At 34.8% G+C, this 20,350-nt stretch overlaps 1 protein-coding gene across 1 annotated transcript in view; it reads right to left on the bottom strand.

Moving 5' to 3' along the window:
• Positions 1–9,649: 9,649 nt before the first annotated feature.
• Positions 9,650–20,350, bottom strand: part of LOC137618618 (piggyBac transposable element-derived protein 3-like) — a 13,919-nt gene continuing 3,218 nt past the window's right edge. Inside the window, exon 2 of the mRNA XM_068348729.1 lies at positions 9,650–10,198. Coding sequence (XP_068204830.1) covers positions 9,650–10,198 — 549 coding nt within the window. The remainder of the gene's footprint in view (positions 10,199–20,350) is intronic.

Genomic DNA, 20,350 nt, shown 5'->3' with positions numbered 1-20,350 from the left:
AGTATCCGGTTCAGATATATTAAGCGTTTGACATTATTTATTGTTTCTTACATATACAAAAATTATGTTAGTAATAGTTAACATACAAAAATCATGTTGGTAATGGTTAATAAAAGGTGGATAAACTTAAGGGACCTTCATCTAGGCATAATTGTTCTGCCAGCTAACACTTCCTTCGTTCATGAAGTAATCAGCCAGTTCTTCTCGTACATCCTTAGCAGTTGTAGAGGATCTACGAGGAACATGTCTGAGCGTAATTAAGGATGTTAAATTGTGTTGTTCTGCTCTCCAAGTACCAGGAATGACATTTCCTTCCTCATCCTCGTAATCCAAAGTGCCTAATGGGGTGTAGATATTCACTGCTTGCTTGTTCCTTCGTAAAAAGTTCTGGGGGTGAGCTACAGCCATTACAATCTGTGCAGCTTTATTCTCCTGCAAAAGTAAGGGTTTTCTAAGGACCTGAACACTGAAGAGCAAATACCAAAAACATTTTCAACAACTCTACGAGCTCGGCTAGTTCTGTAGTTAAACACTCGTTCTTTGGAACCTTTTGGGTGCATGCCAGCATACCCTTTCATTATGTTAGGACTAAGAGCAAAAGCTTCATCGCCAACAAAGAAATATGGAATTTCTTTTACTCTCGACCCTAAACATTGTGGTTTTGGAAAATTCAGGGCATTGTTTTCAATTTTTTTATACAAAGCACTTTTTTCTATAAACCCCTCCGTCCGATATTCTACCCTGACATCCTACATCAACATAGATAAAGTTGTAATGGGCGTCGACCAAAGCTAAAAATACCACACTAAAAGTTGCTTTATAATTAAAAAATTCAGTTCCACTGTTGAAAGGAGCTTGCAAGACAATATGCTTCCCATCCATGGCTCCTAGGAGATGAGGATAGTTCCACAACTCTTCAAATCCTTTGGCGATGGCTAACCAATTGTCTTCCGTTGTTGGAACCTGTAGGAGAGAAAAATTTATATATATATATATATATATATATATATATATATATATATATATATATATATATATATATATATATATATATATATATATATATATATCTTAACAGATTTTACAAAAGTAGCCTATATATTCAACTATTTCCTAGATGTATGAAGATGACTTGGCTATATTTTTTTTGCATATATAATATATATATATATATATATATATATATATATATATATATATATATATATATATATATATATATATATATATATATATATATATATAATATATATATATATATATTTGGTTGCATTTAATATATATATATATATATATATATATATATATATATATATATATATATATATATATATATATATGCAATCTGTTTAACTTCTGATGACATACGCTTATCTTTCCAGATACCAGGGACAGAAACCGGTGATAATTTGGAAGTTGACCAAGACGCTTCCCAAAATGAAGAAAATCTACTTGTCCCAAGTGCAGTAGACGAAAACACAACTACAAATACCCCATCTCATCACAGAGGGTATCAAGAAAGCAAAGGATTCAAGAACAACGCTTAGATACAGCCTTCGAAATACTTAAATCGTCTGTTTCTTCTAATGATGAGGCACAAGAGTTTGGAAACTTAATTGCTAAAAAGTTACGTACATATGACGCTTGCACTCGGTCTGCTGTCCAACATGCAATAATGGGCATATTCTTGAAAGTAGACATGGGCAACTTTGAACAACAGCCAGCACTGGCTCGTTCGAGACCAGGCAATGATCAACATTCCTTGCAACATTTTTCCTTTCCTGCTGTCAATATACCTTCTGTGTCACACTTTAACCAGCCGTCACCTTCATTTGATAGCCGTTCAGCTTCATCCTCACCACATTTGACAGGACAACAACTTTTAAAAACTAGGTCTGCTTTATCTACTGAACAATTACCTTCGATTTCACCTTCTACCTCTACTGAACAATTACCTTCGATTTCACCTTCTACCTCATCGTCACCACTACCCACGGAGCAAAATGTGTTTTCCCCTAACCTTTCAGAAGATGATTACTTCATACAAGAGTTAATTTGATTATTTTCTTTTTCTTTTGTATTTCCTTCTTCAGAAGATAAAAATCTCTAACTAATTTGAGCAAATTTCTTATATATATATATATATATATATATATATATATATATATATATATATATATATATATATATATATATATATATATATATATATATATAAATATGCATATATATATATATATATATATATATATATATATATATATATATATATATATATATATATATATATATATTGGTAAAGACTTGTTGTGTGTGAACCATAACCCACTGGATAATGTGTACTTTCCCCTAAAGCTGAACTTGAACTGAATAATGCTTTAGCTAATGTGAATATAATTATCTGCTAAACCGTGTTTTAAAAACCTGAACCCCATCAAAGAAAGAAAAATAATATTATTTAATAGAATAACTTTTAAAATACAGAGCATGATAGGCTATAAGTGTCAAATTCCAATGTACTTACATCCGGTATTATGCAATATTTTTAATATTTTTTCTGGGGCTGCAACCCACTGTCAGTATTTTATATATATATATATATATATATATATATATATATATATATATATATATATATATATATATATATATATATATATATATATATATATATATATATATATATATGGTATATAATTTTTATAGCTGACACAAAGAAAAAGGGTGATGCAAAATTAGAAAGAAAAAAAACTCACCTTTATATTGTTTTGCAGTGCTTCAATGATGGCTTGGCAGACATGTGGCACCGTTTCACTGATGGCTTGTTTTGAGATCTTGAATAGGTATTGCAAACTTGTATACGAGTCTCCAGTTGCTAAAAATCTGATGGTTATTGCCACCTTCTCTTGAACTGTAATAGCTCCTCTCATGTGTGTGTCAGTTTTCATAATTTTATGTCCTACCAGTTTTATAATATTTTCAAAATCTGTCGAAGACATTCTGGTGAAATTTTTGTAGTGGCCAGAAACTTTTTGGAATCTCATGTCAGCGAGTAATTCCCGACCACTCTATTCTACCCTTCTAGTATATAACCTTGATTGCCACCATCTCCTTTTATTTCGCTTCATTTCTGTTAAATAATGTATATAAATATACGCGGCAGCTGCTACCTGTATGGTGGCCATCGTCGGTAAACAACCCGGACAGACTGATGATCGCAGTGGATTCAATGAAGTTACGTGCTTAACGCGGTTACGGTTCATCCTCAACATTTTGACACCTTGTAACCGTATATGCGTAACTGTCACGCATACAAGGTTCGGTTCGCGTGTGTGTACCCACCTTTATACCATAACATGTATCGCGTTTCCTAAGAGGTTTCCTAAGAGCTACAGGTGACAAAAGATGGAGGAAAGGCGGGTGGCAGTTGCAACAAATGGAAAGGTCCGCTTATCTTCTCTCTCTCTCTCTCTCTCTCTCTCTCTCTCTCTCTCTCTCTCTCTCTCTCTCTGTATGTGTGTGTGTTTCTCCGTTTATAAACCCTTGTTTCCAATGACATAATTCAAAATCTTGACCGTTTGATATCATTATAGTTCAAAACGACCATTGGTTTACAACTCGGAAACAATACATACTTATTAGGTTCTTGTTTTTGCTTTTATCTTAGGTGATAAGAGCATTGTCTTATTGTTGGCCGAGACGGGGGAGGGGGGGTTGCATTTCAAGGAATAATTTGGTGATGAAACGATGACTCATGTTCTAATTGTACTCATATCAACCTACAATTATACTTACGCTTGCGTCATAGGACGAACTGTTTCGAAATGTATTTTCCATGTATGTATGTGTGTATGTATGCATATCTATGGAGGAAATGACTTTATTCATGATTTTTCCAGCTAATATCATATACTGTATACTTGCACGTCCGTACATGACCTTGTCTACAACTCAATGCGTTTTACTATGTTTGATGTTACGCTTTATTTGTGTTCAATTGGTCTTTGAATATCAAAGCTTTTTGGGATTTAATTCTTCGGGGGTTAAATTATTTACAGAATTAAAGCGTAAGTCTCTTACTATTTTTGGGGGACTCTAGGAAATGATATAAAACTGCGGCGACTCATTCGGTGTTCTAAAGCCATTAAGGAAGGATGTGTTAGTGACATGGCTATCTATTTGTTTTCCTATGGAAAATAAACTCTCTTATATAAATTTCGAAGAATTCTTATACGATTTCTATATATAATGCTATGGTGGACAAATAATAATGACATGTCTGAGAAAAACCAGAGGAAACATCTGGACTCCAAGAACCAACAGATCGAATTGTATGAAGGTCAATCCAGTTGGGGAGGGGAAATTCAATTGCAAACCTCTTTCCAAGAATTTCCCAGTAGACACAAATTGACTTCCATTTAGGTCTTAGCTTCGAAATAAATTTTGTTGCTGGTACTGGTTCCCTTTTTCAAAAGAGAGATATAGCAATAATAACGAGACACTTTCGTTGCCAAAAAGTTACTATTCTTGAAGCTATGAATATTAACTTGGAAAGAAGGGTACCATATGTGTTTGCGTATGTATGGGTTTTAGAGAGAGAGAGAGAGAGAGAGAGAGAGAGAGAGAGAGAGAGAGAGAGAGAGAGAGAGAGAGAGAGATAACCTACAAATGAATAAAAATGATCGTTGAAATGTGGATTTCTTCTCATCACGGACATAATAAACATCCAGAGAGAGAGAGAGAGAGAGAGAGAGAGAGAGAGAGAGAGAGAGAGAGAGAGAGAGAGAGAGAGAGAGCACATACAAATAAATAGAAATGTTCGTTGAGATGTGAGTTTCTTCTCAACACCTACATGATAAACACCCAGAGAGAGAGAGAGAGAGAGAGAGAGAGAGAGAGAGAGATCGGGATCATAACTACTATGTGGTGCTTGATTGTCGAGTGTCTTTTTCCATTACTTCGTAGAGGGGATGGGGTTGCGAGGCTCATACTCATGACTGTAAGAAGGATTTGGATATTTTGTACGGGAGGCATCCTGGGCGTTAATCAAAGGTGACCCCACATCGAGGCAACGATGAAAGTTTACTATAAAAAAAAAAAAAATAAAAATCAAAGAAGATGTATTTAACAAATGCTCAAATATATTTTCGAATTAGTCCCACTTTTTTTACATTCATAAAAACTATTTTATGCCATTTAGATATATAGAATTCCCATGATCTAATGAATTAGGGAGAAGAGTTTCTATAATTTTAAGTAATGTAGAAGACAGACTACAGAATATTTCTTCAAGGTTCTTTCCTAATTAGTTTCCTGCATAGGAGTATATTATCAGGAAAGATCAGACAATAAATAAAATGAATACTCGGGGTTGAATTTCCGAAAAATTACAGAACATAAAAGAATTTTATTCTCTTACTCCAAATGGAGACACCGAATACCCTCCATATCTTTTATAACTAGAAAGGAAAAAAATTAGTTATTCGACATCTCACTATGAGTAGTTTCATTTCAAAACAGTTATCCACAAATAAAGATACGGATTGTTACATGATTCCACTTTCTGTTAGTCTTTGGAAAACTTCCTTACACACTGCAAAACTATGTGGCCTCAGAGGTAAAGTATGGGATCCATAAAGGCTTATTCAGACTCTGAGGACAGTTGTGCTATTGGAAACGTCTCTGCCTAGCGATCTGCTGGACTGGGATTTGAGACCTGCTTAAACTCGGTAGTTTCTTGTATTGTCTGCAAAGTCACCATCATTGTGAGCTAAGGATGGGGTGTTTCGGGGGAGCCTATAGGTCTACCTGCTGAGTCATTAATAGCCACTGCCTGGCCTTCCCCATTCCTAGCTTGAGTAGGAAGGGTCTTAATTTGGGCACTAATCATATATATATAAGGTCAGTCTCCATGGCATTGTCCTACTCGCTAGGGCATTGTCACTGTTCCTTGTCTTTGCCATTCATGAGCGGCCCTTAAACATTTAAGAGAGGATATGTATCTAAGTCCATATTTTAATGAATGTTGCATTTTTAATCCTTCTTATTCTATAATGACCTTTGGTCTTTTGCTAATTAGGTTTGAGAGGAAACAGGAAGATCTGGTCATTCTTCAACATAATAATAACAATAAGAATAGGGAAGTGGGGAATATGGGGAAAGGAAGAGTACCCCTGGATACAATATGGTTTATAGCTCAAAGGCAGGTACTCGGGATGGGAAAGATTAGGGAAATAGGGAGAAAGAGAAGTACAGGAGAAGAATAAAAGAGAGAGGCAGACCCTCTTGCGATATTATGGAATTGGTATTATTTTCTTTTTTCTGAAATAATATTTCATAAAAAAAACAGTTATATTTACAAAAACTATCTCGGATTTTTAATATTACATTTAAAGGGAGAAAGAAAAGATAACGGGTAGTGGAACACTATGGCAATTATAAATTAATTTCTTCCTTATTTATAGTGGCCATTTAGTGAGAGAGAGAGAGAGAGAGAGAGAGAGAGAGAGAGAGAGAGAGAGAGAGAGAGAGAGAGAGAGAGAGAGAGAGAGAAATTATGGACGGCAAATGGTTCTGTTTTTTTCCGTAGGTTCTGAATGATGCTTATATAAGTACCAACAGTATTCTTTCAGCTCCAGGTAAAAAAATTCCAAAGAAAATCCTACGGTCTGGCATTCATTGGTTGTTACAGTCAACAATTCTGGGTAATCACACCTATAAATAGGTACAGAAATGTAAGTAATTACAAGCTTAAATTATTGAGGTAAGCGAATTACAGAGTTTCTTAAACACAAACCAGTCAGTTTTAACATCCAATGTTGCATAACCGTTTGGAAAAAAAAACAATACAGTGACCCCTTTTACTAATCATTGATATTTTACATAGCTAAAACGCACATACCAGAGCTCAAAAACACCTTCAGGGTAGAACTTTCTGGCTAATAATGCTTGGTTATAGATTTGCCTTTGTTCGTTAAAGGATGCCACAAATATTACGCCTAGCACATCTCTTTGTCTATCAAATTAGGGACTTTATCATTCTCCAAAATGGCCATTGTGCTAGTTTAATGGATGACATGACCAAATGCTCAGTAGTATCCTCTTCCTCCCTATACAAAACACAAAGAGTATCCTTATCATTTCTGTTTCTATAATTTTCTTTTAATTCTCGCACATTTAACCTTGTTTTCATAAATAGTACTGTCGCATAAAGGCCAAGTTCACCTATGCAGTCTCTTCTGCCATTACTATTCACAAACCTCAGTTTGATCATCTCTGCTTTTCTTGCTTCTATTTTTCATTCAATTTCATTTGCCTCTTAATTTTTGTTTCTTTTTTAATTTCTTGTTTTTAATACTTTTTTCTTCTTCAATTTTAATATAATATTCATTGCATATTTCTTTAATACTTTTTCCTCAACATTCCCCATATGGTTCTCTTATTTGATCTTCCACTACTTTCTTAACTAGCCATTTGTCATCTGATGTTATGAGATAACAACACATTTTTCATACTGTATTCTATTTTCAACTGACCGTATTCCTATTTCTGCTATTAGCCCCCAGTATGGTGTGGTAGAAACCTGTTTAAACACTCCTTTCATAATTTTTTACTGTTTACTCTCTAGTTCTTTCATTTCTTTTTCTTTTTTATTACACCCCATGTCTAAATATTTGTAAACATTGTAGGTACTACTACTGTCTCATAGATCTTTATTCTCACTAACAATGCCAAATCTCCTACTCTGTTACTGTCTCCATACTTCCTAACTTTCTGTACCATGTAGCCTATTCTCTTATTGCTTCCCTTTTGCTTATGATGAGACTTTGGTTTCCTTTATCCTAGTACCACTCTCCTGATTATTTATATTCCTTAACTGTTTCTATCCTTCTGAGTTTCTTAAAACCTCGTCCTTTGAGTTCCATGGTTGATTTGTCGTAGGTTGAAATTGGGAGAAACAAAAATCCATGAAAGGACTCAGTTATATCTTATACATGCAAAACAGTACATCTCTCTGAAGTGCAAAGAATGTACAGATATAATTGTGTACGTTTGGTGGTACATATGTTGCGACCCATCTCAGAATATGCACCGTGCTGGAATATTCTCCTTTGGCCCTTGCGCAATGTGAAGATTCCCAGATCGCGCGACCAAGTTGGAATCGTATTTTGGTTGCTGTGGAGTGAAACTGATTCACGTAAATACGCCGACTGACTCGTTTACCTCTTGTGGCAATAGGTGTGTTAACAGTATTAGGTTCTATGGGGTGATCTCCTAGTTGTATATGCAGTGATCAGGCCATTATGTAAAGTCAGGTCATTATGTTTGTTTAATTTGTTTCCAAGGCGTGTTAGTTATAGTAATATGGAATTGCCACCCCTATCTGTCACTGTGTTTAGGCCACTTAAAATTTTTGAATGTCAGCCTCTAATTCACAAACAATTGCCTTATTTTTTGTTTAGGTTCCCCCAGGTCCCTCAGTGTGAGGCACCTCGTATATCCACCAGAGAGTGTATAATGCATCTTCCGGTGTATTTTGCATCTTCCACTCTTGGATGGTTTGGGATGCATCTTAGGTATTTATCGAGCTTATTCTTAAACACATCTACGCTCACTCCTGATATGTTTCTTAGATGAGCTGGCAGCACATTAAATAGTCGCTGCATTATCGATGCTGGTGCGTAGTGGATTAATGTCCTGTGCGCCTTTCTTAGTTTACCTGGTATAATTTTGGCACTATTAACCCATATGTGCCCAGAAAAGGTGAAGGTTCTTAAAATTAAATGATTTTTAGATATGATATAGGTTATGATGTTTCCATGCCATATATCAATATTTGAGGAAGTTTTCTCAAGTATTCTTCAATTTTTTGCAAAAAATTTACTGTTGCGCAAACGCATCACTGGGCACACCATGCCTGTCAAATGTTACGTATACGCAACACTGGGCATTTTAAGCCTAAAAGATTTTATTTTTCTTATTTTATATGTAATTTTTCAAAAAGAAATAGATGTAATTTTCAATAAATTACAAAAAGAATATACACATTTAGGATTACTTTCAAAGATGACGTGGTAGATTTCATTTGTATTTCAAGTAAACATAAAATATTCATTCATAAATAGAAAAGGACAATTCAATTCAATAAAGTAAAAAGGGAAGCACATTCTTCATTCAGCAATATAAATTATCATCAACAAAGAAAGAAACAAACAAACCTATTCTTATTGGGTATGATATGCAACAGAACATTTCAAATGCAATGGAACATCAAACTTTCTGCAAATAGAAATTGAATGGCTATGACAGTGTTTGCACCTTCTACATTTAGGATCCCTTTCGATGATGCCATGGCTTATCTTATCAAAACGTTTCTCGGTATTCAGGGTGCTCATGCATAGTGACCCTAGTTTTCCTTGGGTTTTTGGTGGTTCTCCAAACTTTTTTTCAACCAACGTTGAACAACTGATCTAGTAAATGTAAGCAAATCATCATCATACCCACCTTTCCGAGCAAAAGGCCAGGCGTTGTTCATTGAGACATTGATTAGAAAACAAAGTATGGGAAAATACCATTTTTTACCTCTAATTGCAATGCGATAATGACAAATATTTTCATATGTTCTGTCACCACCACCCCTGTTCTGGTTCTATATGTTAATCAAACGAGGGCAACCCATAGATACTTTCTTTTTTTCCCTTGCCAAGTATCGCTCAACTTTTTCCATGGGAAACGTTCCATGCTCATTGGAACCAATGCTGATTACTCCATTATCATTCCATCTGACAACTAGAATTTGTGAATCTCTATCTGAGAAGTGCTCTTCACTACCTCTTGGTAACTTTTTAAACGTCTTGTTGATAGTCAGTGGACATTTATCTACTCTGTTGGCTCTTAGGGTACCTGTGGCACCATGACCTCTTCTTTTGATCTCTTTTAAGAGTTTTATTGAGGTGAAGAATTTATCGAAATAAAGAGAAACTCTTATTCCCGGATATTCAGCTTGAAGAGTGTCAAGAATGTTTAGAACAACTTTTCCTCCTAAACTATACTCACTTGCATACACATATGGATTATTTCCTTCATATTTTCCTTGGTAAAGGTCAAGAGTAAAGGCATAACCCAAAGGAGTGCAAGCTGCCCATGCTTTATAACCCCATCGTATGAGCTTTCCACGGATGAACTGATTTGTTGGTGTCTTCCAAAGTATGGAATCATGGACTCATTTATAGATAAAGTGGATGACCCAAAGACTTTACCATAGGAAAGATAGTTTTTATTTAGAATGTGTGTGTGTGCGTATGTATGTGTAAGTATATTTATGGTGATCCTTAGGCAAACATGAAAATAAAACGCTTTTAAACTCAATATAATGTGGAAAATATATGTGGAATATTGAATATCATTGAGACATGGGATGCCCAGTGTTGCATGAACGCATCACAATAAAAATTAGATTTTCGGAACGTATTTTGAACATCAGAATACATGCTAAAACATAAATTTCAGAAATGCACTAATAAAGGAACAATCTGTTAATATGTGCATAATCTTATTTATCTATGAGTAGGTTGCATTTCTCATATATACCCATTATTTCTCGAAGACATGGTAGACAAGAATTACACTGAATTTTAAATCACTGTACTGCACTTGTTATACAGTTTTTCTTCAGCAGTTCACTGTACACCTGTCTGTTAAACTCTCTCTCTATCAACTGATGATAACTGAAAGATAGAACCGGTAAGCCTATGGCGTGCAAGTTGAAACTTGCAAACACAACTTTAGTGTTGCGCAAACGCATCACTGGGCATATATGGGTTCTACCCTGGCTTGCTCTTTCTGATATATTTAGCTCCATGATGTTTTCAGGAATTCCTTCTATTTGCTTCCATGCTTGTATTATCATGTAGCGTTCTCTTTTCCTTTCTAGACTGTAAAGTTTTAAAAATTGCAGTCTTTCCCAGTAGTCAAGGTCCTTAACTTCTTCTATTCTAGCACTATAGGACCTTTGTACACTCTCTATTTGCACAATATCCTTTTGGTAGTGTGGGTACCATATCACATTGCAGTACTCGAGTGTACTACGTACATACGTTTTGTAAAGCATAATCATGTGTTCAGCTTCTCTTGTTTTAAAGTGTCTGAATAACATTCCCATTTTTGCTTTACATTTAGCCAACAGTATTGCTATTTGGTCGTTGCATAACATATTCCAATTTAACATTACACCAAGGTTCTGCAATTGCTTCCTTGTTTGTGATTGTCTCATTATTAGGTCCCTTGTATGCATAAACCATTCCTTCTCTGTTTCCATAATTTATTGATTCGAATTTATCAGAGTTAAATACCATCCTACTTATCTCCGCCCATTCATTTATTTTGTTTAGATCTCTTTGTAGTGAGTTCCTATCTTCATCACAAGTAATTTCTCTACTTATTCTTATGTCATCGGCGAAACTTCTCACTACAGAGTTTTCAACATCACAGTCTATGTCTGATATCATAACAAACAGCAGTGCAGCTAAAACCGTACCTTGTGGCACGCCAGATATTACCTGAGCTTCATCTGATTTTTCGTCATTTGCAACCACTAGGCCTATCTGTTTTCTGTTTTGCAGAAATTCTTTTACCCATTTTCCTATCTTTCCCACAATATAATGCTCTCTCATTTTTTTTCTCTAATATATTATGGTCTACCTTGTCAAAGGCTTTTGCAAAATCTAGATAGATCACATCTGTGTCTTTTTCATTTATCATATTTTTGTATATGTTTTCATAATGTGCTATCAGTTGGGTTCGTGTACTTTTTTCAGGGCACAAAACCGTGTCGACCTATATTAAACAAATTATTTTTAACCAAATGATTCATTATTTTCTTTTTTATTACCCTCTCATACACTTTCATAATATGTGATGTTAGACTAACAGAGAGAGAGAGAGAGAGAGAGAGAGAGAGAGAGAGAGAGAGAGAGAGTTGTTTCTTATACATTTAATCTGATACTTCTTTTGTGTGTGTGTATGTGTGTGTGTGTTATGGTATAACTGGTGGTTTTGGGCAGGTGGGGAGAGGTGTTTATTATGACCCCTCCTTCTGCTTACCGTCCTCCACATAGACACCACTCTAAAGGAAAAAAGTAAATTAACTGTTACGTGTTTACAAGATCAACAAAAAATTTCTAAGGGAATTTTATTGATGACGGAAATAAACAGAAACAACTGATGATGACTAAATCCTTTTCATTGTGGGAAAACGGCAATAAAGGTATATGGGGGGGGGGGGGGGAGGAGGAGTTTGCAACCTCATCCTCTGTGCAGGTAGAACACATTCATTTTCTGAAGCTTCTTTTTATTTCTAAATCAAACCACTCTAAAGGCCTCAAAAACTGGAAGGGCCAGAGCCCTGATCTTAGTGGCATATGATGCCTTATATATTTATCTAAGGTTAGCTTAACTCTTGTAGCGACTGCTTAATTACTTTTTTTAATATATATTTTTTACTATTTTTGACATTGTAGAAATCCTGAGTTTGGCAATTTCTCCATGAAATACTAGTTTTTTGGTCATAGCATGCTATAGTAGACTACCCCAAACATATGCGTAAAACCTCGAAATCAAATATTAAATTTGACCTTGACCCTCATTTTGACCTTGACCCCCATTTTCAAGGTTATATGGCTATTTCATGAAAAAAGTTTGACGTGTTCTGTAAGTGGTTTTGTTGACTACACGTCCCCCCCCCCCCCAACCCCCCACATCCCATTCGCACATGTTCTTTCCGAATATGGGGTCATGTTTAACCCGTGACCCTCACATGACCTTGTAAGTGCCCATTGTCTTCAAGCTCAAAGATCAATTTCTTTATGTTTTTAATTTTTGCCTATCTTTTACGTCTATATACCTGCTATTATACAGATAACTTGCTTTAGAATAGTTTGTTAACATAACTCAAAATTTAGTTAAGGTGTCATTAGGCCAATAAACCTTTACACAATATCTTTTACTGATTGACAAAAGCATTTCCACACCTATTTTGCAGGGGAATCCTCTGCCACTGGCTTTAGCCAGTCGCAGTCTAGTTATTATTATTATTATGATTATTATTATTATTATTATTATTATTTTTATTATTACTAGCCAAGTAACAACCCTAGTTGGAAAAGCAGTATGCTATAAGCCCTATGGGGAAATATATTAAAGAAATTTTGAGGGGAATGAAGAAACAGTCAGTGAGTCTCTAAGTCTAGTCCAATAAGAGAGAGAGAGAGAGAAGAAGAAGATTCAATTGTTCCTGAATATATTTGATGCAAAACCCGAGGGTCTAGTGGCAGCGACACTCAATCCCCCATCGAGAGAGATTGAGTTCGATTCTAGGATGAAGGAAGATGGATTCTCTATTGTTTATTCTTCATTATGATTAATCATTCATGAATTTCAGTGGTATTTGTAATCATTATTCATTCCTGAAGTGCTGCTGGGAATCAGTATTTGGCAGACATATATATTCCGCATCCAGCTGTCTTTGACGTTATGATAATTAGACATAGAACGCCTTCGTAAAGTCATCTCTCTCTCTCTCTCTCTCTCTCTCTCTCTCTCTCTCTCTCTCTCTCTCTCTCTCTCTCTCTCTCTCTCTGTATGTGTGTGTTTCTTCGTTCATAAACCCTTCTTTCCAATGATATAATTCAAAATCTTGATCGGTTGATATCGTTATAGTTAAAAACGACCATTGGTTGACAACTCAGAAACAATACATACTTAATTGGTTTTTATTTTTGCTTTTATCTCAGGTGATACAGGCATTGTCTTATTGTTGGCTGAAACGGAGGGGGGGGTGAGGTGGGGGGGGGGGGGGGGGGGTGGGGGGGAGGGCATTTCAAGGAATAATTTGGTGATGAAACGATGACTCATGTTCTAATTGTACTCATATCAACCTACAATTATACTTACGCTTGCGTCATAGGACCAACCGTTTCGAAATATATTTTCCATGTATGTATGTATAGGCCTACTTGCACGTCCGTATATGACCTTGTCTACAAATCAATGCGTTTTACTATGTTTGATGTTACGCTTTATTTGTGTTCAATTGGTCTTTGAATATCAAAGCTTTTTGGGATTTAATTCTTTGGAGGTTAAATTATTTACAGAATTAAAGCGTAAGTCTCATACTATTTTTGGGGGACTCTAGGAAATGATATAAAACTGTGCGACGACTCATTCGGTGTTCTAAAGCCATTAAGGAAGGATGTGTTAGTGACATGGCTATCTATTTGTTTTCCTATGGAAAATAAACTCTCTTATATAAATTTCGAAGAATTCTTATACGATTTCTATATATAATGCTATGGTGGACAAATAATAATGACATGTCTGAGAAAAACCAGAGGAAACATCTGGACTCCAAGAACCAACAGATCGAATTGTATGAAGGTCAATCCAGTTGGGGAGGGGAAATTCAATTGCAAACCTCTTTCCAAGAATTTCCCAGTAGACACAAATTGACTTCCATTTAGGTCTTAGCTTCGAAATAAATTTTGTTGCTGGTACTGGTTCCCTTTTTCAAAAGAGAGATATAGCAATAATAACGAGACACTTTCGTTGCCAAAAAGTTACTATTCTTGAAGCTATGAATATTAACTTGGAAAGAAGGGTACCATATGTGTTTGCGTATGTATGGGTTTTAGAGAGAGAGAGAGAGAGAGAGAGAGAGAGAGAGAGAGAGAGAGAGAGAGATAACCTTCAAATGAATAAAAATGATCGTTGAAATGTGGATTTCTTCTCATCACGGACATAATAAACATCCAGAGAGAGAGAGAGAGAGAGAGAGAGAGAGAGAGAGCACATACAAATAAATAGAAATGTTCGTTGAGATGTGAGTTTCTTCTCAACACCTACATGATAAACACCCAGAGAGAGAGAGAGAGAGAGAGAGAGAGAGAGAGATCGGGATCATAACTACTATGTGGTGCTTGATTGTCGAGTGTCTTTTTCCATTACTTCGTAGAGGGGATGGGGTTGCGAGGCTCATACTCATGACTGTAAGAAGGATTTGGATATTTTGTACGGGAGGCATCCTGGGCGTTAATCAAAGGTGACCCCACATCGAGGCAACGATGAAAGTTTACTATAAAAAAAAAAAAATAAAAATCAAAGAAGATGTATTTAACAAATGCTCAAATATATTTTCGAATTAGTCCCACTTTTTTTACATTCATAAAAACTATTTTATGCCATTTAGATATATAGAATTCCCATGATCTAATGAATTAGGGAGAAGAGTTTCTATAATTTTAAGTAATGTAGAAGACAGACTACAGAATATTTCTTCAAGGTTCTTTCCTAATTAGTTTCCTGCATAGGAGTATATTATCAGGAAAGCTCAGACAATAAATAAAATAAATATTTGGGGTTGAATTTCCGAAAAATTACAGAACATAAAAGAATTCTATTCTCTTACTCCAAATGGAGACACCGAGTACCCTCCATATCTTTTATAACTAGAAAGGAAAAAAAATGAGTTATTTGACATCTCATAATGAGTAGTTTCATTTCAAAACAGTTATCCACAAATAAAGATAAGGAATGATACATGATTCCACTTTCCGTTAGTCTTTGGAAAACTTCCTTACTCACTGCACAACTATGTGGCCTCAGAGGTAAAGTATGGGATCCATAAAGGCTTATTCAGACTCTGATGACAGTTGTGTTATTGGAAACGTCTCTGCCTAGCGATCTGCTGGACTGGGATTTGAGACCTGCTTAAACTCGGTAGTTTCTTGAATTGTCTGCAAAGTCACCATCATTGTGAGCTAAGGATGGGATGTTTGAGGGGAGACTATAGGTCTACCTGCTGAGTCATCAGTAGCCATTGCCTGGACCTCCCTGGTCCTAGCTTGAGTAGAAAGGTTCTTAATTTGGGCGCTAATCATATGTATATAGGGTCAGTCTCCAGGGCATTGTCCTACTCGCTAGGGGATTGTCACTTCCTTTTCTTTGCCATTCATGAGCGGCCTTTAAACATTTAAGTGAGGATATGTATGTTTTCCCTCTCGCTATGAATCTTCGCGAGAGATAATTATGTCTTTTCCTTCGAGTATCAACTACATATCTTGATTAATGTGTCTTTAAATCTTCTGTCTTCGAATGATGGAGAGGAAATGACCAACGGTGTCCAATGAGCGTCCTTTCTTGTGAAAACGAGAATCACAATTGAATTATTATATAGTATTAAAGGTTTCTTTTGATTCGATCTATCCTTATCCTTCTTATACTTTATCAACTGAATTACTCTTCCTGTTATGTAACTCAGGACAATAGATTCTTGTTCAAATGGTTTTACACACAAACTTTCTCCTTTCTGTGTCTCCGTCTGTTCATTAAAACTTGAAGTGGAATGGAAGGGAGAGGAGAACTCAGAGTTGATTGAGTGGAGACACACTCATTCGTCAGACTGTTGGTAATTGTCTCGTCTCTGCATAAGGAGAATTCTATTCCAACAAAGGTTTGGAAAACACAAACATACAGATACAAAGACAGACAGACAGACATACACGCACTCGCACACAAATACACATATGCAACAACAACAATATCTCAGAGGCGTCCAAGAATCGAAGATACAATTTCTTTCAGAATAATACTATGCCTGATGCTATTAGAAATATGGATCCTGTCACACAAACGACCCCTTTATTGTAGAGAAACCGGAAGGAAATAAGTTATACACGCACACACACAAACACAAACACACACACACACACACACACACACACACACACACACACATATATATATATATATATATATATATATATATATATATATATATATATATATATATTATTACTTGCAAAGCTAAAACCTTAGATGGATGCTATAAGCCCTGGGGCCCCAACAGGGAAAATAGTCTAGTGAGGAAAGGAAACAAGGAAAAATGATATATATATATATATATATATATATATATATATATATATATATATATATATATATATGTGTGTGTGTGTGTGTGTGTGTATAGCCTATATGTATATATCCTCATCATCACCTCCTCCTATACTTATTGATGCAAAGGGCCTCAGTTAGATTTTGCCAGTTGTCTCTATCTTGAACTTTTAAATCAATACTTCTTCATTCATCGTCTCAAACTTCACGCTTCATAGTCTTCAGCCATGTAGGTTTAGGTCTTCCAACTCTTCTATTGCCTTGTGGAGCCCAGTTGAAAGTCTGGTGAACTAATCTCTCTTGAGAGTGCAAAGAGCATGCCCAAACCATCTCTATCTACCCCTCATCATGATCTTATCCACATATGGCCCTCGGGTAATCTCTCTTATAGTTTTTTTTCTAATCCTATCTAGCCATTTGATTCCTAATACCCTTCTGAAGCTTAGTTCTCAAATCTACTAAATCTATTGGAAATTGTTTCATTGTCACACCGATCTCACTAAACTGGTATATAGTATGATGTTTATATGTAATTTAAGGGCGATTTCATTTCCAAATATCACTTAACCTAGCCATTGCCTGATATCATTTATCAATCTTTCACTAAACTTTAATTCTAAAGACCCAGTATCGTATATATATATATATATATATATATATATATATATATATATATATATATATATATATATATATATATATATATATATATATATATATAAAACAGCCGTTTCTACTCCACTGTAGGTCAAAGGCTTCAGACACGCCCTTATTCATATCTGAGGTTTGGAGAGTTTTCATCACCACGCTAGCCAACTGCGGATTTGTGATGTTGAGAGAATTTTGTCTGATAGCTCATAGGAAGCCAACCTAGTATTGGTGACCCAGACTGATGAAAAATGAATATTTTTTTTTTTTTTGGCAGCGTTTGATCTAAAAACTTACCGTACGAAACAATATATTTCAATTTTTATCATTCATAAAACATCAAGATGAAAATTGCAGATAAAATCATTTTGATAAAATTATAGATGATTGATTTTATTCAAATGTAAAAAGAGAAATTGTAAAGGTGTTTTCATTCATGAATTAGCTAAACAATTAATATTCATCTGTTCCATATTTCACTAGATAAGTTTCTAAAAATACATTCAAGATTTAATTTGATCACAAGTGATTAAAGAAATCACAGACATGTTTACATATTATCTATATTTTTTTCCAGTAAACTTTGATTAAAATTTATTTCATATAACAAAAATTTCAAGTTCAAATTATAGTTATAAGTTAGGTGATCATTCTAGCACGTGTTTCAAATTACTCTATTGAAATACGTTTATTTTCTATATAATTTATCAGTATATTGATATATTAAGCCTTTATCATACAATTATAATGTATAAAGTAACTATTTGATACAATAGTATATATAAAACACATTTCACATTGTGTTGGTGACTGCTAGGAAAAACTTGCATCTTATTTTGGAGTAAATTAGATGGTTCTTACATTCAGAGGCTACGCAAGGTAGTGAGCTGCATTGGGAGTACATACTCTGGAATGATAATATATTTATCATCTCCGTCGGTTTACACAATGCACGAGAGAATTGAGCAATCACGTTTAGAATTGGTGTTTTGTCAACCCTCCAGTCAGGAGGGTATTCAATAATATTAACAGTGAAATCTTGGAAGTCCCATGAAGTATAGTAACCTCCACCCCAACCAACTTGATCAGACTCTTTTTAAAATTCTGATTTCTTTTTCTATAACTATTTATGTAAATTTTCACTGAACCTTCCACATGATATAAAGATTTTCGTTCAAATTTAACAACAATAATTATAAACACAAAAAAATTTCCTAAAACGTTAAATAGACCAAAATATTCAAAAACACATCATCATGAAGATAAAATATCTTTCCATCTGATCGAACTCGTCAGGAATTTGCGTAACATTAATCGTTCACTGACATTGGAAGAAGCCTTTCCTGCTCCATCACTATTTAATAAGTAAAGAAAGTGAATGATAGAATACAAAGGTGAAAATTTTATTTTTGTTGACTATAATGAAGATTAATTTATGTAATTTTCTATAGATTTTACAGAAAATAGATGAACTGGCAACACAGTTTTCTTTCGTTTCTGTCTTGGCTTTTGAGGGGAACTAAATGAAATCTAATTCTATATTATCCCTTTATCTAAGTTTCTATGTTAGTAAATGTAGCATTTTTAATCCTTCTTATTCTATAATGACCTTTGATCTATTTCTAATTATGTTTAGGAGGATACAGGAAGATCTGCTCTTCTATTCTGTCGTAACATTTCATAAAAAACAGTTATATTTACAAAAACTATCTCACAAATTTTTAATATTGGATTTAGAGGGAGAAAGAAAAGATAGCAAATTGTGAAAAACTATAGTAATTATAGATTATTTTCTTCCTCATTTACTGTGGCAATTCTGTTAGAGAGAGAGAGAGAGAGAGAGAGAGAGGAGAGGAGAGAGAGAGAGAGAGAGAGAGAGAGAGAGAGAGAGAGAGAGAGTAAATGGTTCTGTCGCTATTTTTGTTTTTTTCCGTAGGTTCTGAATGATGCTTATATAAGTACCAACAGTATTCTTGTAGCAGATCTGAAGAAAATCCTACAGTCTGGAATGAAAAATTAAATACATACAAAACAATTAAGTGGCATTCATTGGTTGTTACAGTCAACAATTCTGGGTAATCACACCTATAAATAGGTACAGACATGTTAGTAATTACAAGCTAAAATCAATGAGGTAAGTAAATTAACGAGTTACTTAAACAGAAATCGGTCAGTTTAAACATCCAATGTTGCATTACCGTTTGGAACAGAAAGCAACACATTGACCCCTTTTACTAATCATTGGTATTTTGCATGGCTAAAACACAGATACCAGAGCTAAAAAACATCTTTGGGGTAGAACTTTCTGGCTAGAAATGCTTTGTTATAGAATTGCCTTTGTTCGTTAAAGAATGCCACAAACATATGTCCTAATACATCTCTTTGCCTATCAAAGTAGGGACTCAATCATTCTCCAAAATGGCCATTGTACGAGATTTTTGGACGACTTGACCAGGTTATGAGTGAATTTAAAAAGTTTCAAATTTCAAGATTCCATAAGTCAATGGTGTCTGATCCAGTTCGAAGGACAATTAAAATTTAGAATTTGCATTGATGAGTAGGAAATGATTCCAGGAAAACCTCCCCGGCCCGATTTCCGAATTCCAGGCTTGGAGAAGTTGAGCACCAACACTCTCACATTCAACAAACCTGAGAGATACAACAAACACTACACACGTTTCTTAGAGATAAAGTTTTAATTTAATTTATATCTTGAATGGCAGCATTGAAATAAATTTGCATTTATTAAGAAATG

Source organism: Palaemon carinicauda, chromosome 25, assembly GCF_036898095.1.
Source record: "Palaemon carinicauda isolate YSFRI2023 chromosome 25, ASM3689809v2, whole genome shotgun sequence".
NCBI lineage: Eukaryota > Metazoa > Arthropoda > Malacostraca > Decapoda > Palaemonidae > Palaemon > Palaemon carinicauda.
The sequence above is the reverse complement of the archived record's forward strand: the minus strand, read 5'-3'. Positions and strand labels throughout refer to the sequence as shown.